This window comes from Corvus moneduloides, chromosome 1 (genome assembly GCF_009650955.1).
Source record: "Corvus moneduloides isolate bCorMon1 chromosome 1, bCorMon1.pri, whole genome shotgun sequence".
NCBI lineage: Eukaryota > Metazoa > Chordata > Aves > Passeriformes > Corvidae > Corvus > Corvus moneduloides.
Window position 1 is genome coordinate 34,913,977 of NC_045476.1, and position 23,308 is coordinate 34,937,284.

General features: G+C 41.8%; 1 protein-coding gene across 2 annotated transcripts in view; it reads left to right on the plus strand.

The window, feature by feature from the left end:
• Positions 1-23,308, plus strand: part of AOAH (acyloxyacyl hydrolase) — a 77,255-nt gene that overhangs the window by 27,950 nt on the left and 25,997 nt on the right. For both annotated transcript variants that reach the window (XM_032105080.1, XM_032105071.1), the window contains exons 6-14: positions 104-163; positions 5,525-5,595; positions 6,881-6,941; positions 7,444-7,514; positions 8,020-8,068; positions 8,411-8,459; positions 9,572-9,666; positions 16,737-16,828; positions 18,739-18,821. In XM_032105080.1, coding sequence (XP_031960971.1) covers positions 104-163; positions 5,525-5,595; positions 6,881-6,941; positions 7,444-7,514; positions 8,020-8,068; positions 8,411-8,459; positions 9,572-9,666; positions 16,737-16,828; positions 18,739-18,821 — 631 coding nt within the window. The remainder of the gene's footprint in view (positions 1-103; positions 164-5,524; positions 5,596-6,880; positions 6,942-7,443; positions 7,515-8,019; positions 8,069-8,410; positions 8,460-9,571; positions 9,667-16,736; positions 16,829-18,738; positions 18,822-23,308) is intronic.

The window sequence follows — 23,308 nt, forward strand, 5'->3', positions numbered from 1 at the left end:
CTGATATTAAAATAGAAAAAAAATGGTAGGAAATGGGGAGAAAAGTCGGTAGGATACTATGAGGCTGATTTGGTTGTTTTTCATTTTGTTCTTGCTCTCCTAGGTGGGACTAAATACTGCAATAAGAAAAGCAAAAAGAATTATGAAGACTTCCAAGGACCTGGTAAGAAATAGATGGCATTAGGGTGTTCTACGCTGTACTGGCATTTTATCAGGAATGAGTCCTTGTTTGTTTTATCTGACTCTGAATCCTCCTGATCAGCATTGAACTGAATGCTGACTCACTCCCACTTGATACAGGATCTGCTCTATCAGGTGACACTGGAAGAAGGAGAGGGAGAAATAGAGAAAAAATATGAAAGTATGGGGAGAGCGTTAAAAAAAATAATGAAAAATGCAGCTACCTTGTAGCTGTATGTAGGTGGGTGCCTCATGAACAGACCCACTGCCTCAGAGCAGAGTGACTGTGCTTTGGGGCTGTCTGAAACTCAAGCAACGGCCTGAATGCAAATTCTGCGTGTTTTTCCTGTATTTGTGAGATGCTGCCTTTGCCTCTAAAATTTGAAAACTTGGATTTGAAATCTTTCTGTCTCCAACAGTTTTTGGATTTGTAGAGGATCTCTGAAGAGTAGCAGAGAAGGGAAGGGCAGCTTTTATTCTGCTAGGTTCACTTAGGTGAGTCAGTGCAGTCCTTGTTTTCAGGCACTTAATGCAGAGGAAAGGCTTTTAACTGTTTGTGAAGAAATTCTTGATATTGCTTCTCCCTGAATCCTTACTATGATGCTGCTCACAAAAGGGAAAATTGAGGTGCCTGATTAGCCTTTGGGCAATTGCTAAATTGCCAAGCCAGGGAAATAAACAAAGCACTGGAGAGATGGGCCTCAGCTCCCACAGATCCCTGCAACCAGCAGGATCTCTTATTCATTTTCCTTCCTATTCGGTGCTGTGCTACTGATGGCCTGAAATTTCTGCTCAAATACATGAAATTTTTATTCCTCTTTCCCAGGAGCAAGTCCCTGTGTTAACACCTGTAACAAGATGCTCTGAGTCAAGCAGGTCCTCTCTGTGAGCCGGAGATGGGGTGCAGGCATGGGGCTGGAGAGGGACCAGTGTGGGGAGGCTGCCCCGTGGGACACAATTCCTTTGCTTCCTTGCACATACTGTACCCTTGGCTATTGGGCTGAGTTCCACACATGGCCAGCCACATCCCAGTTTCTTGTAGGTGCCACACCCTTGCAGGCTCTCCTGGGTAGGGTGCCGTGGTGGGCATCATTTGCTGGGTGCAATAGGCTCTCCTATTTTGCCTCTGCTCTCCCGTGTCCTCAAAGCTGCTCGATGCCCCAATAGCTCTCTCAATCTCCATTGACCCTTGGCCCTTTCCTGCTCCTAGCTGCCCATTTACCAGCAGGAAGGACAAGCAGACTGGAAGCAGAAAGGTCACAGTTGCATTTCAGTGTATTTTTTATTATTTTATATTCCTGCACAACGCGAGGTCAGCTCAAATTAAAACACGTATCATATGCTTGCTCAGGCTTCTCCTGCAATTATTCCTAGTGTGCTTCCTGTAATGACCCTGGCTGAAACTTATTTTCAACCTGGAAAGTTGAAAATAGCAACATTTCTAGAGGCATTACTTCAGCTTGCAATTTCCCCTTCACTAAGACTGAAGTTATTTTCAGATCCAGAAAAACAACACAGTAAGAAACACAAAGGAGAATCTCCAGGAGGGAGCCCAGTGAGAATCATACTTGCATAAGGCATGTATCCCAGAGCAGCAGTCTGTGATGAAATAGTAAGGAAATCACCTGCCCAGTCTCAAGGCTCCAAATCATGGTGTGTTACCTGCACAGGCAGATACATGTCAGTGAGAGTGGAGGTGCTCTAACTGCTTGGGGAGAAGGTTACCTGGCTGAATGTGTGGGTGAGGATCCAGAAACACCCCATCGGTGGTAGCACATCCCTGCTTCCATGTCAGTGAAGAAAGAAAAACATTCATCTGGCCTCTTTCATGCTCTGGCTCATGCTAGACCAAAACATCAAATTAGATCTGTTCTTTCTTCCCATATCTGCTCTTTTCATTGCTTTTGCTCCATTGCATGTTTGGGGAAAGCCTTCTGAAGTTCTTGCAAGTTAACTGTCCCCATCTTGGCTTGGCAGCTGTGTGTGACTGTGCATAAAAAAAGAAATGTGATTATGGCTGTTGTAATGAGAATGGGAGATCCATCTGGATCCCAGGATTTCACATTTACTTGGAATTTCTTAGGATCATTGTGAGTTTGGGAAAAAATTCACCAGATATAGAGATGCGGTGAAAGCGACTACAACTCCAAAAAATTCTAATAAAAGTCTCCATTCATTAAAAGGAGTGAGCCATCTGTAAGGCACTGGCTTAAACCAAACACCAACAAGCATTAGGGGCTCATTGTTATTCTTTTTAGCAACACCAATTAAAATAATTACAGAAATGTCATTAGGGAATGTTAACAGGCAATTAATAGGATATTAGTGTTATCAATCTCTGTGAGCACCTCTAGCATTAACTTTTCTTGTGGGTGGAGAAGATACTAAGGGGCAATAGCAATAGCAATGAAAGAATTGTGATTAGAGTTCTGGCTGTAACATTTAATGAGAACAGGCATCATTTGGACAATCCTGTTGTGTCTGTGAGGTCCCTGCAAGTCACAGCCTGGCAGTGGGACAAGTGGGAAGCCATGGAGCGAGCCCAAACGGAATTAACAGGCAGATGAGGGCATAAGCTGATCTCCTGCCCACCTACTTATGTTATACAGGGCAAGTAGTCCATCTTCTCATAACAACTCATGCTGCAATCATAGCCTGTCTCTGCTGGGAAGGACACAAAAGTGCCTGCTCACACAAAGATTCCCTCTTTTTTTATACCTGTATTCCTTTTGAGAGTAGCCCAGGACACCCTCAAAGAGCAGATGAGCCACTCTCCTGCACAACCCCAAACAGAGCTAAAGCAGCACCTCCAGATCCCACTGTCCCACCTGTTGCAGGAATACGTAGGCTGGGGAGCCAGAGGCTGCTGGGCTTTGGAATGCTGCTGCAGCTGGTCTTCAGCAACACCCACACCACTGCCAGGCCATCATCATGCAACCATTCCTACCAAAGTTAGGAAGTCTTTGGGACTGCAGAATAATCTTTCTTTGAAACCAACAGAGATCCAGTCAGCAAAAATCCTCAAATGACTAGCTGAGCAAAAGGCAGGAAAGATTTTATTAAGCTTACAGCAAAGGGTAAACTTTTAGTGCAGTCTGTGAGCAGAATAAAAGGAGGTTTTATTTATGTATTTATTTCTTGCAAGCCCTGTAGTTTGTCTTTCTGATGCGGTTTTGGCTCCAGGTGCCTTAACTTCAGAGGCTTTGCATACTGTGACTTAGGCTGAAGTGAAAAGCTGACAGCTCAGATGAAGACCCTGCAAATCTTAGCCTGGTGGAAGGCTTAAAGAGCCTCTGGTGCTTCTGTTGGCAGGATTAGTCCTACAGGATGGGGGGGGCAAGGGTGGGGAAGTGATTTCTTCCCTCTTTCCAGGAAGTGTAAATAGGTTTGCAAATCTCTTTGAGAAAAGCTGGCGTCCTGTCTGTGCACCTCTCACACTCTCTTCCCACCTGACCATGCACAAAGAGCAAAAAGGGGGCCTGTGTCCCAGCCATGCTGCAGGACACAGCCCCAACGCAGCCAACAGCTTGAATACAGAGGTGCAGAGGGATGGGGAAGAGCACAGGGCAACTGGAGGTGCAGCAGTGGGACTAAGTTGGCCTTTCAGCCTTAAGGAAAGGCTCTACTCCCCAGCTGCTTTTGGCTATTTCTCTGCACTTCTGTGGTTGTGTTCTGGTTTCTCCTTTCATTTCACCAGTACCTCCTCTCCCTCCAAGCCAGTGTGGCTAAAGCTTTGTCATTTGAGTGTGTTGGACCGAGCTGAAGAAAGTTAATTGGTGGCTTTTTTTCAGGTTTCTTGTCTCCCTGATGTTCCTTTTTCTTTTCTCCTTGATTTCACTTTTGCGTCCTTTAGAAAGTGCACTGTTACAGCTCTACCTCCACTGCAGATCTATCCTCCTCTGTTTCAGTGATGGCTGAAAAGGGTACCACTCCTTTTCATCTTCATCTTGCTGCTTGGTCACTTCAGCCACCAGCACAAACGTTGGCTACAATCTTTGTACTATGGGTTTTCTCCCCTCTCCACTACCCCAGTCCTCCTCTCCACACTGAGATCCTGGCTGTGGCATATTGCTGTGCCTAACCTCCTGCTCTGGGCAGTGGGAGACCCTTATCTCCATCTCCCCTTGATATCTGTCCAAGCAAACACCTTCCCTGGAGCTGCAAGGCAATGCCCTATGCTCCTTGACCTCACTGCCTTGCTGTGCTGCCTCAAAGTTCTCCTTTGTCACTCAGAGCTTTATACACTGGGGTTATGAACCCACGTGGTGTGTAATAACCTTCCACTGGCCTCTCCTGAGCTGTACCCAAACTTTACCTTCTGTTTCCCGTTGGGCATGGGTTGTAATATCATTAGGTTGAGGACTACCTTACTCTTTTTTTTTCTGTGTATATAAAGTATGTAACACAAGGCAGTTGGTCCAAGGACAGTGCTGTGTCTGTATAAACAGTTACCCTTGTTTGCATAAAGTTATGAGTGTGCCCTTCTGCTCCTCTTCTCCATATTTACATGGTAAGTGTAGCCTCAGTGAATACAGCCAGTGAGGCTGTGCACCAGTTAGCCCTCTGCAGTGAGAGACCACTTGAGCACCCTCAGTGTTTCAAGACCAACTGAACTTACAGTGAAGCCACATGAGCAGCGTGTTTGTGGCATTAATTGCCAATGCAACACAATTCATTAGGAAGGTCTCTCCCAGCTGCTGAAGCTTCCTGGCTACCTGGAACATCAGCTGGATTGGCCCATGACTATGGGCTACTAATGTTGAGAGAGTTTTTCTAGCAGCAGCTGTCTTCTACATCTTACAGGTTTGGCCAAGATAAAATCTAGATTTCCAGGTAGAAATCTTATTTAATAAAATCAAAGGAATTCTATGCACAGTCTGGATCCTCCCATTTCTTCTCTTCTTGGAGTTGTTCCTGACATTTGGCATGTAGAAACCAGACTCATGGCTCACAGTGTGTGGCTTTCACTAGTTTTGCACTGTGTCAAATGCCACCATGCCTATCGAACATGAGAACAGTAATTTTTACAAAGAATGAAAAAAAAATTGTTTGCATGAGAGAAGACAGCTTTACAGGAACCTTTTCCTTCCTTTTTGGGTTTTACAGGTCTTTGTAAACAAGAAAAATCGGTTTGTAAAATGCTTAGCCTTAATCCTTGACTGCTGTGTCACATCTAAATCCAAGGATGCATGTAGCATCCTTGTTGTCATCACTGGAGCTTTTTTATGTTTCTAGGCAGAAAATACATGGTTTAGCTCTGTAATTCACTGACACTGAATATCCCAAGCTACACTACCTCTGTGAACTAATGCATCCATCTATTTTTATTTTTCTTCCTCTCCAGAAAATCTTCATGGGGTTCTCAAGTGTATGTGCATTTCCTCTTCTGGCTGACCTGTGTGAGAAGATTAAACAGTATGTATAAATTTTCAGTCCTTAACCAGAAACAGAACATGGTACATTTGCTTCCTTCAAAAGTCATCCTTAGCCAGCAGAGCTTCCCATACTTTACTTATGTTGGTTTCCTTTATAAAACCACTGTCTAAGAGTACAGAGGGAGCTTGCACAGAGTTCAGGTAAGATTCCTCACAGAGATCCTTGTGGTTTCTTTAGTGCTTAAAACATTTGCTTAATTTTAGCACATCCCAGAGGTCAAATATGTGACACACTCACAGATGTGGCATCCCCAAGAGGAAGCCACCTTTCTCCTGAGATTTTCTGAGCCCAAGAAACTTCTCCATTTCATTTGTTCACTCAATTGCAGTGCCCATGGCTCAGCACAGGAAGGCACCAGCACCTGCATAACTCTGTGAGGAACCTGAATTTAGTATCAGTTGTGAAGCACAGAACAGTCCTGAGATGTTTCAGAAAGTCAGGCAGATAGCATCCAGGAAAACCCTCTCATGACAGTGCTGACTTTGAGTCAGTTTCTGAGAAAGGCCAAGGCCATGAGCTGGGGTATTACTTGTAATGTATATTTATCAATGTACTCCAATGACTTGGAGGAATACTCAAGGAAGTCTAAGAATAAATCAGGATTATCAGCTGTATATTTGACTGATTCAGCTGCCAAGACTAACTTGCTCACCTATTTCTGCTCATTTAATTGAAACTGCAAATATCAGGAATTTATTTGGAATGGGTTGATCAATATGAAAAATCTTGCAAGTATCTTTTGAAATGTTAGTCAGGACACATAAGCTGAGTTTGACCCTGCGAGTTCAGACAGTGGAAGTGGGAATAAAATTGTATGTCATATGTTGGATTGCATGTGTTCGACTCATCTCTTCTGATCTCTCCCTCATGCACTCTGTCTCTCTCACTGTCTTTGCTTTTTTACTTTCCTCTTTCTGTAGCTACAAAAAAAAAAAAAAAGAAAAAAAATATATATATACAAAAATAACTTTTGCCACAGATTTGATGTGTAGTTTGGTTTAGAGACTGCAGGTTTGACGTTGAAGCCATACAGGAGTCCATCAGCCTCACCTCCCAAGCTCAATCAGCAGCTATTGAAATACAGGATTTGCTCTTTTGGGCAGGATCACTTTGCTGAAGTACAAGCACAGAGCCACAACTGAATATGGAGCAGTGAATATCATGCCAGTTATGACCTATTCTGTACGCTGCACTGTGGTTTTTACTTTTTGAATAGATTCCCTTTCATATCTAACACTATGGTTTTTGTTTTTGCTTTTTACAGTGTTCTAAGAAATAAACTGCCTTTTGAAGATTTTGATGGAGATAAATTTAGTACTTTCCCAGTAAGCAAAGCCTTTCCTTTGGTACAGTAATCCCTTGATAATGAGGATGTCTCTGGGATTCCTCCTACTTTCTGCAAAGCCTTATCCATTCATGTGAAAATAGGTATAGGAATAAAGTGAATGGAGGGGTTTTTGTCATAAAATGTCCCGTTTCTTCCTGGATGAAAAAGCAATCATTCATGTGTGCCACCTGGGGAGATACTCACATAAAGCTGTGCTCCCTGCAGAAGCAAATTGCTCTGCTGCTGAGTGGTTTGTTTACTGAATTAATAAGAGCTGAAGTAAAGTCATATTAAAAAAAAAAAATTAAAAACTTGTCTTATTTCTGCACCAAAGTATGCTAGGTGTCACTTGCTAAAGCTTAGCAAAGGGACTCTGGAATACAACCTGTTTACTGGGTTTTATTCCTACACCTTGAGTTAGATTCTCATTTTAGATATTTTAAATTAAAAGTGCAAGAGTAAGAATGACTGTTCTATCTGCTGTTTCTCCTGGCCTTTAGACACTGAGGGGCTATCACTGGCGAGGCAGAGACTGCAATGACAAAAACACCACTGTGTACCCTGGCAGGCGGTAAGGATTTTAATTCTTTTAAGGGCTTCCTAGTAATTGTGGCTTTGAGAAGAATGAGCTCCAGATTTTGCTTTGACCATACTCTTAGACAGCACATCACTGCTTGTTGCTTGATTTCACTGTGAGTGAGACCAGAGGGATTGACCAAGACCAGGGATGGGGCTCATTTGCAGGGGTGGTGCACACATTTCTTTCCTTTCTCTGAAGCATCTGCAGCTAAAATTGGTCAGACAGACCAGAGGTGGAGAGGGAAACCATGCCAATGACTAAAAGGATGAGTTTCATTCAGCAACTTCCAGTATTACCTTTAAATTAATATTGCATTTTGCATTTGCATTTTGCTAGGAAAAATTGCCTCTCCTAGATCCAAAGGGGGAAAACCCCCACCCTTCCATGCAGAAAGGAATTTCAAATTCATTTTTATTCTTAGTGAAAAATGGCACTAGGGCTCTGATTTCCTGACTTTTTTGGTGACATTGTTTATCCTTTTGTGTCTCTGTTTTAGTCCTGATAATTGGGATGCAAAAAGTGACTCTAACTGCAATGGCATATGGGTAAGTAAATGAAGTTGCACCTTCCTGATTTCTGCTTCTCTTTTGTCCTCTCTGGTCTTTGATTTAGTCTACAAATGTTTCTTTTTTATTTATTCTTGTTTTATTAGCTGATATTAACAATTTGTTTATTGATGCTTATGGTTGTTTAAATTATAGCTTATATGATTAATTTAAATGTACATATACTTACTAAAATAATGTGATGGAAAACATCATTATTATGATGCAGTGCCTCCTGCAGGCAAGCATTCAAGAATAACTAAATTCTCAGCCTCTGTTTTGTACTACCATTCTTCAGGTGCTAGATAGATGTTATTATCTGCCCCTTCTCTTCTTCGACAGGGTGTGGATCCAAAAGATGGAATTCCCTATGAGGAGAAATTCTGCAAAGGTAAATCATTAGAGTCAATACAAGAAACCATGTGTCTTATGTATTAATTTTACAAATATTTCAACATTTGCACAGTCATTCACAAGGCAAGGAAAAGACAACAGGCTTTACAACGTCATGAGAAAGGCAAAATTATTGGATTTTTTAATCTTCAGGATGGGCAAAGATGAAACTTGAAAAACACAGGCTGCTGGTAATTTCCTGCTAGAAGTCAGCTCAGTAATGAAGCTGAATACATAGATCAGGAACAGCAGCAAACAGAGATGTCACCTCTGCATTTTCTCTGGTGCTTGAAGACTGACCCAGAGCAATGGCCTTGGGATTTAGGGAAGCAGTTTAACATCTGCATTTGTCCAATTTTACCTCTTCCCATAAATACATACTTTTTTTCCAGAGAAGGCTTTAAAGGGGTGAAGTGATGGCATCAGATGATCTCCCTGACCACGATGTGGGTGGCTTCCTGTGTGTCCACATTGCACAAATAAAAACCTCACAAAGCAGCCATGACTGCAGCTGCCACTCACCTCACCTTACTCTGAAATCAGTATCCTGGGGATGAACCATTGCCTGGCAAGGCTCCTCAACATTTTTAGATGAAAGGCAATCTACAAATGTTAAGCGACATTAATTATAAACCAGACAGATTGTTCTAGCAGAAATACTCATATGAGTAGCACATCAACCACCCAGTTCTGTTATAAGAAGCTTTGTGCAATTTTCTGAGTAATCCGATTTCCCTGAATGTTTAAGTACTTTTTAATGCATAATCTATGGATAGTAAAAATAAACACTGTCTGCACAGCAGAACCTCTGCTGAAATAACACACCATTGGAATACAACCAGGATTCTTTTCCGATTAGCAAGACCTCCCCCTGGTTTTCTTGCCCAGTCCCCAGTTGTTTCTCTAGGGTTGTTGGCAAATGCCTGATAGATGGTTTTTGCTGCAGAAAATCCTATTGCAGTGTCTGAACGTTGAAGCCAGGTGAAGAGAGGTGTAGTCAGTCACCCTGGGACTCCATCAGCTGCCACTGCTGTTCCTCTTTAAGTGCTCTCCAAGCTCAGTTTCAGTTTGCTCTTTCTGCCCATGTGACTAACAAAATGCATCCATCAGGTGCAGACTCGAAAGGGGTTGTGCTCTTGGGAGACTCGGCCGGCGCTCACTTCCACATCCCTCCCGAGTGGATGACCGTCACACAGATGTCAGCGGTGAGGAATCACGTTCAGGTTGCCAAAACCACTGATTGCCATTTGCTTTCTCTGATGTGCTGCAGGTTGCCAAGGGGAAACAAGTGCAAAATGCTTCATTGCACTGGAATTTGTAGTTATGGTCTCATGTGTCAGTCCCCTCCTGCACCTGCTCCTATGAAGATAAAAAAGCACAGCCCTGTGCTACTGCTGCTCCTCCGACATCTGTGCAATTGGGTCAGGGAAGAGTTTGAATGCAGTGTCCCAGTGCTGTGCCAGAGACACAAACCAGGACATCTGGCTTTCCGTGCACGTGCCTGCAGCTCAAGGAGACCCGTGCTGTCTGTAGGATCAGACCTGCCATTAGCAGACTGGCTGGGATGGCTCCTTGCTGTGAGAGTGTTTGCAGAAGTGACCCTGCTGACAGTCAGGGAACTTCTGCTTTAGGAATTTGGCTTTGAAATGACATGCCCTGGATTGTTTTCCCTCCTCCTGTGGCATATGTGAAATAGATCTCATAACTCCAGTGTTCAGGATTTGAGGCTTGTTGAACAAATGCATCCGCAGGTATTTGAGGGTCATCCAAGTATTTACAATAGATTTGTCCTTAAGGGAAGAGTTCCTGTGACCGTAAAATATCACTGCCACACCGATGTCTATCCTTGGGTGGTATCCCAGCACTTCCTATTTTCAAACAAGAAAATGCACCTGACTGTGAGCTATACTGAACCTGGTGCAGGTCACTGGCATGTAATGAAATAACTGAGAGGAAAAGATCATTCCAGCAAACTGCAATTATGGGGGTGGAGATAAATGCACAGGTATGCTCCTGACCTTCATTGTCACTCCCTAGCGAGGGAGGACTGTACCTTGTCCTTCTCTGCACAAGGGTCTGTTGCACAGGGGTGAGCAGATAGATCATCATGGCCCACCTTTCCTGGTGAAAACCTGCTACTCCTCCACTGGTGTCTGTAGAATAAGGTTACGAACATTTTCTGGAGAACAATTCTTTTTCCAGAATGTTAGTAGTTGCAGCGCTGTGGGAGGTCTGAGAGTTTCATGGATTTTTTCCACTTTTGCTCCCAGAGCTGATTTAAATGTTGCAGATTAGCTGTTGTTTTTCTTTGTTAAATGCTTATGAGCAACAATTAGAAGAATGACACTGATGACAGAACTGATGAAGAACATAATAAATTAGCACTAATGATAATTGAGATTATCTCGTCTAATAAAGATGATCATAATACTGATGGAGATAACGATTCTGGCAGTAACACTGGTAGTAAAGCCATGTAAGCAAGACCAGTTTTAGACTGTGTCAGCATTTTATTATCATTGTAATGAAGATTTAGAAAGGATTTCTCTTGCTTGAAGCTAGCTGGTCAAGGTCTGGTAATAGCATGCCAGGCACAAGCTTCAGGGTTGGGAGCTGGAGTGCAGACTACAAAAATGAGTTTTGGAAGCTCTCTGTTACTGTCTGATGAGTGTACAGCAGCTTGCATGGGAAGGGAACTGGTGCTCTCTGTGTAAGGCCCAAAAAATATATGTGAGGTTTGGGATAGGAAAGAGCATGTTTTTTCCTAGGACTATTTGCAAGCTTTCCTACCAACCTGGCAAAAATAGTTAAATATTAATGCAGACACATAGAGAGCTCAGTTGTATAAAAACTATTACCTGTGATTAAACTCGAGCAAAAGTAAAAAGTTATTTCATTTGGAGCTCGCCATGAGTGAGAAAGTTGTCACCTGAGCACGAAAGTTCTAGCAAAACCATTTCTGAACCAATTCAGACTTTATCACTGGCTCTGCCTCTTGCTTGTCCTCTAGGTCTTGCTTTCTCTGTGGAGAATGTCAATAGCAGCAATTTAACTCCCTTGGGGTTGCGCAGGTGCAATACTCTTGTCTCTTGTGTTGTATTAAATGCCACTGGCAAATATCCTTCATCTCTAGGCTTAATTTACAAATTAACTGGCTTCAATTATTTTTCAGTGCAAGGCTTCCCTCGAGGAGAATTTTTAAGCACATCCAGGGATGGTTTTGTGACCAGAGAGAGTGCAGAGGGTCTTTGTCCTAATCTTACAGAAAACATCTTTAATCTGTGACCACAGCAGGAATTTGAAGTTAGGCCTTGGAAAGGAGAGGATAAGGCATCAGCTTTGTGTTCCTGTTATTCCTTTGTGCTTTCTAACTCAAGACACTTTGCTTTGATTCTGGCAAAATTTCTTTGATAAGACACATAAAAATATTAGTTTGTCAAATGGTTTTATCCACGGTCAATAGTAGAGTAAGTTCAGAGCTTTAATTTCCATTTCAATAGACTCTCAAACCTCTACATGGATTTCCAAATAGCACTTCCCTGCTCCTGTCCAGATTTTTTATCATGTGTAGCGAAAGAAAGTTGTGTGCCTGTTAATTTAGGTTTATTCAGTGTATTATTTTATTACGTTAATGTTTTTCTATATTTTTACATACCCACTTTATGTGCTTTCTATATTTCACGTTTCTTATTTATCTTTATCTGTTTTTGTGTTTACATATACAAGTGTAAAGTAAAATTTACACTTGGTAACAATGCTGTGGGCCCATCTGCTAATCAGCACCACATTAGTGGCAGCTGTTAATTTAAAGCTAATTAGGTGCAGAAAAAATTTTTCAGGAAAGATGCTGAGTATCTCTTTAAGAGGTTCTGCAGAATGGTTGTTTTCCCTGATTTTGCTGCACATAGCGTACCATGCAAAGGAGAGGTTATGATGAGTAAGGGAAGAAAGAGAATGTGAATGAGAAATTCACTTCAGGATGTTGTTTGGGTAGCTGAATATTCAACACCAGGGTGACAAGATGGATATTTGGGCTGAACAACTTTGGAATTTGTATGTCCATGCCATTGACTTGAAGAGCATTGTTGGGAAGATGTTTTACACTGGATTTTGGATTTTCTGGTCTAATTAGGAACTCACTGCCGTCTTAGCTTTGCCCTGTGAGGATCATAACCCCCAGTGTAATCCAGTGCAGGGGGACATGCTTCTGTGATACATCTCATGTCATATGGGATGCATCAAGTTGCATCACTCAGTTTTTCCAAATCAGGTCTTCTAGGCATGCTCTGTATCAGATGGGGCACTCTTGTTTTCCAGCGCTATTTCCAAAGCCTTTACCTAGGAGCCACTCACATACACAGTTACCATCCTTCTCAGAGTATGTTCTTCCCACAAAGAGTATATGGAGACATTACTGCGTGTGGAAAATACCCCTTATGAGGTGGACAGATGTTTGAAAACTGCAGCTCAGGCATGTTATTTCTCCAGTTGAAACAAACAATCAAACAAAGAAAACAACAAAAAACCCCACCACTCTTTCCTGTGTAGGGAAAGTCACAGGTAACTTACACAAAGAGAATTATACATCTGTAAAAAGGGGTCAAGTCAACTATATTTTGGCTTTCTGGTCATCAGTAGCTTTTGAGTTTGTCAGACTTTTCTTTTAAAAGTTTCAGAAAGAATAGAGCTGAATGTTCATTCCTTTAACCTGGAAATTTGGACACTAAAAATGAAGCGTAAAGCAGTAGACATGCACTTTATAAGGTTTAGCAAAGCAGAAGAAATACTGGGGAGTTTTTTGAGGTAGATGGTTTTTGCAGAAAGCTAATATTGAAAACACTGGTATGTCTAGCAGTGGATGTTGTGCTCCTGCTGCTCTGTCCATCTGCTTACAATTGACTTCCAAATAGCTACTAATTACAGCATTTTTCTGTTGTATGTCTGGAATAGAAGCAACTTTTATATCTCATTTTAGAGACATTTTTATTTTGAGGTAAAAGCACTATATTTAGAAATGTGATGGAAATAATACCCTTTAGAAAGATGCATTTTAAAACTCTTGGATCTCTATTTTGTTGCTCATTGAAGAGAAAAATAAATCCTACATTTATCCATAGTCCAGTAAATGCCTAATTGCCCGAAAACTCAAGGGTTTCTCAGGTATCATTAAAGTAACTGTTTTATATTATTTATTTCTTTTTAGCAGAATTCAGAATTTCTTTAAGTATGGATTCAGGATATCCGTAACACTTATCCCACTGACTTCTTTTTTTTTGCACTGGAAAAAAACCAGGAGTTTGATGTGTGAAATTCTTGTTAAAAACATTATCTGGCATTCCTCCAAGTCCAGTGAAACGCAGGCAGGTTTCTCCAAGCTAGTATTGTGATGACTAAGATACTGCATTTTGTGGGAAATCGGTAATAATTTTGCTAATTTCAAACCTCTGTCCGTTGAAGATTTACAGAGCAGAAATGCAGTTCATGCTTTTTAAAATGATAGGCTGTGCTTTTCTCAAGAGCTGTAAGGTTTGCTTATTTGTATACTTACAGAATAAGAAAGTTGTCTGTGGTACTTAATACTCTCACCAGGATTTGAACAGCACTAAAGTCATTATAAAAAGAAATACCCAACTTTCCTTCAAATTAAGGTATACATCAATGATTTCAGGATTTCCAGGACTGGCATTTCTAAAGACTTGTGTGAGTGTTAGGTTTCCAGTGCGCTTTTGTATTCTGATTTTGAAAATCTCTTGCCATAGCAACCCTGAACCTTCTTTCACTTAAGCACAGCTTGGCATGTGTGCATTTAGCATCAGCCATGGCTTTGGCTGCTCCCTGCTTCAAGGTAGGACACATCTATGAGGGGAGGACATTTATTGAAATGAGACCCATCTAAAGCATTTGAGACTAAAATACAGCATTTGAAGCTAAGTTGGAATAATTTTCTACTGATTCTCTGCTAAAATCTGGCACGTGGGCTGAAGTAGGTTTCTCAGCCAGAATAGTCTAGAGAATGGTATTTAAACAAGGCTGTGCTCAAGAGAGTTTTATGCTAAAAGTCAACACAGTTTCACCTCTAGTGTGGGACACATTTGCATCTGAGACTAAGCAACGCACAGTCTGTTAGGCTGTACTTTCCAAACTACATCAATGCAGAATTTAAGGTTTAGCATTCTTCTGAATTTTCCATTAACTACTCATCTTCACCCTTTGGACCTGAAATATCTTCAAAAGCCTGGCCCTTGAGTGCTTTGTTGGAACAGTGTCAATGCTAAATGTATATACAGTTTTCAAATGCAGCTATAATTTTGGGCTCAAATGTTCCTCTTCAAATCAATTTGCAACTCAGGTTCTGGAAAATTCATATTTAAGCCAAGCTTGCGGGGGAAAAAAAAAACCAAACAGTTAAAAATTATTGGGACTTGTCCAATGAAGATATTGTTTTGGAGTGCCAATGGGAAATAATGAGAGAACTGGTCATAAAACGATTTGTTTTAAAAATATTAAATCATTTTTATCTTTTTTTATGCACTTATATATGTGTGACTCCTAAGAGATCGTGTCTACAGGGTTTTTTTCCATGCTAAGTGATTGTTTCTGTCACCTTTAATACAAACCTACAAGGAGGGAAATACTGCAAATGGCCAAGCCATGCTGTAACCCTCCACTTCTACTCATAGCTGTGCCCTTGGATTAAGTGCTTGTTTGCACACAAAACTAACAGATTTGAAGAAGGCAAATTTGAAGGTTCTCTCCAGCCCTAAAAAATAGGTATTTTTTATGTGTATATGTATGTACACATACACACAAGGACACATATATGTACGTGAGAGAGAGAGAGAGAACAATCTGAAAGATAATTAAGACAGGCCCATTTTCATCTTGGTAACTAAAGCAGATCTACTGTTAAGTGGGTCAAATGTGCTGTTACATGCTTTAAACTGGCATCTGCTGTGCATTAGACTGCTCAGAGCGTGGCTTCAGGATTTGTTTCCCCCACAACCCCCCCTTTATTTGCCTTTCCTCCCCTTTCTCTGCATCTCCCTCCATCCTCTTACAGCCAAAACCCTTAGACATATACTCAACCAATATACTCAAGTGTAGCTCCCATTCACCTAAACAATAATTCTCTGGGAATTAGAACTTGGTGGGGAGCACAAGATTTAGCTCTACTGTAGCTCCTCAGTTACTCTGACCCTCCTGGATAAAGAATTACCCACCTGCTTGTTGTTTATAGCAGTGAGGTCTTAAGGAAACCCCACAATTTCTCGAAGAGAAAATGAAGCTAATAAATTATATGGATTAAACCAGCCTGTAAGTTCTCTGATTTTATGTTTTGACCTTCTTTTGGTTATTACCTTTTTCATCAGCAGTTTTTCCTCTTTATGAGCACACTGGATTTATACATTTGTCTTTGCAAGTGTATCCCAGACTAGGAGAAGCTGGAAATTTACTCCATGTTCTTGTCCTCCTGAGGTGACACAATGTATCAAGGCTATTTTCCTAACCTTCCATGATTTTTGGGACATTCAGAAAACAAAGTGGAACAGGACAGGGCACTGTGTTTTGAATGTGCAACATGGCTTGCATCTGTAGAGAGGCTTTCACAGGGGCAATCACTTTAAAAAAGTGTTAGGGACTAATATCAGCAAAAGAGAGAAGGGCAAAGGGTGCATGTATTTGCACAGGAAGGTTATGTCAGATGATGTGTTTTCCTCCTTCATCCCTGCCGTGCTCAGAGGCCTTTCTGACTCTGTTGCTGTAGTACCGTCCCCAAAATTTACAGTGAGGAGCAGGCAGAGGTTTTCAGGGGATTGGATATTCCCAGCTCATCCTGCTGTAGAGGGCAGGGGAGCTTTGAGAGAATTTGACATTATGCATTTACCATATTCTCTGGGGACATCAGGCTGTCATCTGTGCCCAAGGCTGACCCACCTTTGGGCAGGTCAGATGCTGGAGCAATCAGCTCCTGCCTTGGTGGTCTGCACCTGCAGTACATGCTTACATCAGGAGGATCTTTGGACTCTTTCAGGAAAAAAGGGTGCCAGGACCTGCAATTCAGATATCTCCTCTGCTTTTGCTTCCTCCATCTCTTCATATGCCTGTCTTACAAGAGTCAACTTTTTAAGTATATGCATACATAATTACCACTACTAGCTGTAGTTACAACTGCTGCTGCCTGGCTAATGCTCTGGCTAAGAAGTGTTCAAATTTGCTAAGAGGATTTTATGTCTGTGAGGGTGAAACTGTGTTGATTTAAAAACTTCTCTTTCAGAAATCATTTGCTAATCTCCCCACGGCTTTCAGTGACGAGCTTGACTGGCCCCAGTTCTCAGAGATCACTGGATTTCTGAATTCCACCATCGGGTAAGCCAACAGACAGAGTGGCCAAGTCATAGCGAGTCTCTAGGTCTCTCAGAGCACAGCAAGAAAAAAAACAAAACCGTGCTTGAAAGGAAAGAGAAGAATACTATTCAGCTCTGCATCTGCTCTTTCTGAAACCAAGATCAGCACTGGATCTAGGGTTTTTAAAGTATACTGTCAATATATAAGCAAGTCTTCCTGAAATGCAGGGTAGGTTTTAGAACTGATCAAACTGTAATTTAGAAGGAGAAAAACCCCAAAGAAATAAAAAATAAACTAGTTTTTTTACAAAATTCAGGGGAAGGAGAGCATTGCTGAAACTAACAAAAATCAGCCTTTCTCTTTTCTTTTTTTTTTTTTTTTTTAATCTTCCTCTCTCCCTCATGTTTCTTTTTTGCTGCTGAAACAGTGGAATAAAGGGTATCCCCATGGTTATTTCGTAGTGTTCCCTACTGGGGGGAAATCTTTCTTCTCCCCCTCCCACACCTCTTTTTTTTATTTAACACATTTAGAGGGAAATAGCAAAAGGAGAATTTGAAAGAGTCTGTGACCTAATTTGCTGTGTTAGTTTGGCTCATGTGGATGGGGAAGGATGCAGGGATAGATGGGAAAAAAAGTATGTTTCCTGCCAGAAGGGAAGGAAAATAAAGTCCAAACACAAAACATCTTGAAATGCCTGCAATTCTAACTGTGAAGTTTAAAAAAAATCTTTTTATTAATCATCTCTCTGGCCAGCATTAAGAGGCCTTTGAATCCTGCAAGAGCCATAGGATACAATCATCAACCAGTGCCTGGTCTGACCTAAGTTTCAGATAATTTTTATTTTTTATGTCTAAGATAGGTCAGGCATACAGCTGAATGCCAAACCAAGCATGGGTCAAGCCTGAAGAGGCTTTCTACCAGCAGAATTTAAAAGTTGGCAGAATACATTTTTTTCCAGGAACAATACCTGTTGCACCATATACTTGGACTTTTGTTTCCCTTTTTTCTCCCTGTGCAAAATCCAGGCTCTCAGCCTCAGCTACATTCACACAGTATCTGCTTTAAGGCAGTTTGCTTCTTGACAAGCCAACAGGAAAGATCTATGCAGCCTTCTGTATCAGAGCCATAGCAAAACTGACCTTTAAAATCTGCTAAAATGCCCAGCCACTCAGTACACAGCATTTGTCTGGGCTCCAGAGAAACTGAGGCTCACAAGTGATCAGGGCTCAGAACTGCCCCTGAAGTTGTCAGTGATAAGCCTTGGTCCAGTGTTCAGTTTTTAATCTCTTCCACGCCTGGAAGAAAAACAAACAAACAAACAACTGCAACTCAGATAGAAATGACTGTGTACTTTTGGCTGGGAGCTTGGTCTTCTCATCACCCTTTGGGCTGTTATCCTTTTCATTTTCTTTTTCATTTTTCTCAGCAGTGCAAAATAAAGGAGAGAACTAATAACAGTCAAACATAACCTGTTTTCAGATTAATCTGTCCAAGATTTATGATGTTGGGAAACAATTGCCCTGCCAATGTTTCTTCTCTTTTACTTACCGTTCCATAACAACCAATTGAAAAGTCAATTTGTGAACGACCAACAGAATTGTTTTGATAAATGATGTACAACAAAAAGGTTTTTAAACACCTTATCTGAAAGACCAGGATAAAGGCATTGTTCCTGGATGGAACAATGTCAAAGAAACTCTTCATCGATTTATAGTTTCTTAAGAAGATATCTTTGCTTTATTTTAGGCCACCCTGTTGGAGATTAAAAAGATTTATGACCACAAAAAAAGAGAGATGGTGAAATAGTAGCATATACATAACTGGGGTACTGAGTTTATCAGAGACAAGAACATACATCATTTTTAATATCAGCTGTATTTTCATCATTATCGTATGAGTTTAGCAGTTTGTATTTTCTCAATTTATTTCAGAGGCTGGACAGACTCTCTGTATCTACGTTTACGCAAGAGAAATCGCTGTAATCACAGAGACTTGCAGAACATTTCCCAAAATGGTATGTTACATTTTTAAAACTTTTTTATTATAATTTTTAACATTACCAGTGCTGATAATTGATGCTGCATTAATGAACATCTGTCAGGAACAATGCAACACCTTCTTAGTTGCATGCATTTCTTATGGACAAATAGAGAACAGCACTTACTTAGCACCTTCTCTTCTGGCTCTGAGCAGGGAGGTGTGTGGCTTCATCCCTTTTACCTATGTGCTAAGAATTTCCACTGAATTAAAACCAGTGTACTCCACTGTAACTCTGTGGAGGTTTTCTTGACCGTGGCCAAAAGGGAAGATTTAGAGGGATGTCACTAGTGGTGACAGAGATAAAAGGGCTGCCCTTCATCTCCTCCAGAGGCTGTGGCCTGGTCCCTGCTTGCTTGCACAGCCCTGCTCTGTACTCCTGCAGGGAATCCTGGGGGGGCCCTACACTGCACCCCACGGTAGCACAGGGCACTCACTGAGCTGCCACACCAGCTGCCAGAGTGGGCACAAAGCAGCCATCAGTCTCACAGCAAGGGTGCCCATGACATCCTGAGACATCCTTTGGGGACCAGCGAGCAGAGATCCTCCTGAAAAACTGAGGAGGTCGGTGGTGCTGGCATCTTAATGTGCTCTGAGAACCAATTTTTAATAAATAATCAAAGACATAAACAAAACTTAACACTGTTGGGTTTTGATTAATTAATTTTGTGGGGCTGGCACACATCATCTTTCTATGAAAAAGCATTATATATATATATATCTATAAAAGATGCACATAAATATGCGGCAGATCTGATCTACCTAGAATTAAGGAAAGTGTCTTGCATGGTACCCCAGTGTGCAGTGAAGAAGAGGAAGATTAATACAAGAAATAAGAAGTGCATAGAGGAGCAACTAAGCAGGGAAGAGCAGTGAGTTTGAGAGCAAAGCCGTGTCCCTCCTGCGTCTCTCCTGAGGCTAATGCTGCTTAACATTTGGAATGGTGACCTTAGAGCAAAGACCAAGGTACATGCTTGATGGCTTCTGTGAATGATGCAAAATTGCAAAGTATTAACCATCCTGGAGCGGGACACATCCTTACACAGGAATAATTTAGATGAACTTGGGAACAACAGTGGCAGGAATTGCAGCAAATACCATTGTACAAAACATGCATGACAGAAGTAATGATGAGACTTCTCTGTAAACTAGTGGCCCACCAGCCAGACATGGTGGAGGGACAGAGGCTTTGGGGTGCAAAGAGAAATTCCAAGAAAGCATCAAGAGTGCAGGGTAGCATTGGAAAGAGACTAAGGAAGTTGCAAGATGCATCATGCATGACATTTTCTCTAGAGACAGGGAGGCGGTCCTTCCTGATACAAGTCCTGATAAGACCTCAGATTTTGATCCCATTTTTCTAGAGAGGGCTGACCTTGATGGGGATACAGGGAAAGGTTTTGGGGAGGATTAGGGCAATGGAGACTTCTGAAGGGATGATAAGACATGTTGACATTTGAACAAAGCAAAAATTAAAGGGTGTTATCATTTTGAATTCTTTTGAGGCATAAACATCACAGAGGTAGAAGGATAGTTCCGGTGCAAAAACATGGGTTTTCATTAATCATACTTCTTCTTGGAGGGAAAAATTTTTTTAAAAATTTCACTATCAAGGAGTGAAAACCTAGAATAATCCTTAAACCAGAGGAATGAAGGCAAACAAGAAATCCTGAGTTGTCAGAGGGGTTATGTGAAGGGGTAACAGTAGTCTTCCTTATAAACTGAGGTTTATGATGTTAGCTTTTGTGTCTTGGATTAGTTCATGTCCCCAACAGCATGTTTAAAAGATACTTGATTATGCTGTGATTATCCCTTTTTGTTTCTATTGTATTTAATTAATTTTCATGCTTCAGAAGCTTGGGAAGATTTCTTTTCCTCTGGTAGAAAATTTGGCTATATGGGATGCTCTTCCTTTCCAGCAGATGGTTCATGTTGGCTACAAGTGAGGAGCACTGCTGCCTCTAGAGCTACTTAGAAACTTATTAAATGTTTGGAATTTCCTGAAAAATTTAGGAGCAGAATGGATCTGCCCCAGCCCTCCACCTCCAACAAACAGATACATATAAACATCTCTAAGGCAGGTGCCAAGAGGACAGTGCTGGACTGTTTTTGGTGCTGCCCAGTGACAGGATGAGGAGCAATGGCCATAAGATAAAATTCAAGAAGTTTCACCTCAACCTGAGGAAGAACTTTCCACTGAGGGTGGCAGAGCACTGAACAGGCTGCCCAGGGATGTTGTGGAGTGTCCCTCTCTGGAGACATTCCAAACCCACCTGGACATGTTCCTGTGTTCAAAGTGACCCTGCCTTGGCAGGGGGATTGGACCAAATGATCTCTTGAAGTCCCTTCGAACCCTAACAATTCTGTGATTCTGTGAGTCTGTGGTCTTACCAGGCAGAAGAGGTTGCACACACAGGTAGCATGATGCTCACTTCCAGGCTTAGGTGGGCATTTTCACCTTAAAAATTGCATTCTGGTGCCAGCACCAATGCCACTGGCAATGCCTCTCACATGCATTCTTCCTTCCTGTGGCACACGTGGTGTTCCTGAAGCTTTGAGGCTTCCGTGAAAGTGTTTTACAACATCTTTGGTGCCATCAGTCAGGTGCTTCCAACTTTCTTGCCTGTAACTTGCAGGGCACTAGAGTTGATGGCTCCCATCATTACAGTCCCCCAGGTGGGCTTTCTGGTGAGAGAGAATTAAAAAAGGCCAAACTAGATGGTCAAGGATGACTAGCTGTCAATGGTTCTTCTCATTTATATCCAAATTGTCTCAGTACCTGATACCCTAATTTTCTTGTTCTGCTCTTTTTACATTAGTGGGAGTGTGTCTTCGGGTGACTTTATGATGTGTATCCCATATTGCTGCCCTATGCCCAGAAATTAATTTTTGTGCCTTTTTATGCCTTTAAACTGGGCCTGAGAGGGGGAAGGAAAAACTGAGCAAAACTTTTTCAAAGCAGTTTGCAGCTTGTTCAAGGTCACACAGAGATAGCAACGTTTGTTTCTCCCAGCTGCGGCAGGGGAGCGAAGAAGCACCCGGCTTGCTGTTTTCCAGTCAGCTTTTGGCCAATTGTTTCAGTTTCTTTTTCTCTGGAGAGAGACTGAGAGTTGAACTTTTTTTCCCTTCCCTGGAATTTCGGATTTTCTCCCTTTTTCTACTGGACTGCTTCGATATCAGAACACATCGGGAGGACTTTCCACCGAGTACAGAGGGCCTGGCCCTGGGCCAAGCCCCAACCCCAAGGAGACCAAAGGGAGGACTTTTAACACTTACCCAGGTTTTTTCTCCACAGCGAGAGATTTTATTATTTAGCATTATTTTCCTTTTCCTGTGTGTTTGTCAAATAAATAGTTCTTATCTCTTTCACTTTTCTTTGAGGAAAATTTATTCTTTCCCAAACCTGGTGAGGGGAGGGATGGTGACCTGCCTTCTCTCAGAGGATATATTTCTAAATTTGGCCAAACCAGTACAGAGTGGTACTTCATGTGCTTCCTTTTTCCAATTCCCTCATAGATTTTTTTATAACCTCTCACTGTGTGCATCGTTCGTTTTTCTCTCCACGTATCTCCTTTCCACTTACACTACAGACACCTGTAGGATATGAAAAGAGGAGAGCCTGTGTCAGGGCAAAAGACTCTGCAGAAAATTAAGAAGTGAATTTAAAAAGGGAAAAATTACTAGTGAGAGAAGAATCTCAGGATATCTTCTCTAAATCATTGCTCTGACACTACATTTTAAAGGTTCGCTTTTATTGCCTCATTTGGTGTAATAGTTTCCCAGAATGGGAGGATTTAAGAAGCCACCCTCAGTGTCAATAAAGCACACAGCTGGCCACCAGCCTGACCTAACCCCGCCTGGGACAACTAAACCTTCCTCTGAAAATGATGCTTCATAGCCCTACATGAGTGCAAGGAAAGGATGCTGATCTGGTGTGGGAGGTGTGCAGCCAAGAGCTAGAGCCCAGGGATGGCAAGCCAAGCCAATGTTCCTGTCCAGCTCTCCTGCAAAAGCACCAGCACTGTGTCAGACTCCGCACAAAGGGACATTCCCCCACTGCCCTTCTTAGGATATGCATCTTCACCATGGAGAAACGCTTCCCCAGCCTCCATGCTTACAGGAGTTCTGCCTTCCCTTTCTTAAGAAATCCCATTATCCTCTGGAGGTGGTGGACCCTTCCCTCACAACTGGAGGCAAATTGATTTCTCAACCAAAACTAAAAAAACCCCACTGGTCTGAGAATGTTTGGAAAGCAACAGAGAGAGAGAGAGGCAGGAAAGATCCAGGGATAGATTCCAGGACATTCAACAGTGTAAAGATAACTGTTCTGCTTCACCTCTTTTTCTCTCTTGAATGTTTTCACCACAGATTGTATCCTGTATCACAAAAGCTTCCTTGAAGACTCAATTTACCCATGAAAACTGTTTCCTAGAAAACCCCTTCATTTTCTTGATGTTTTGATTTGTA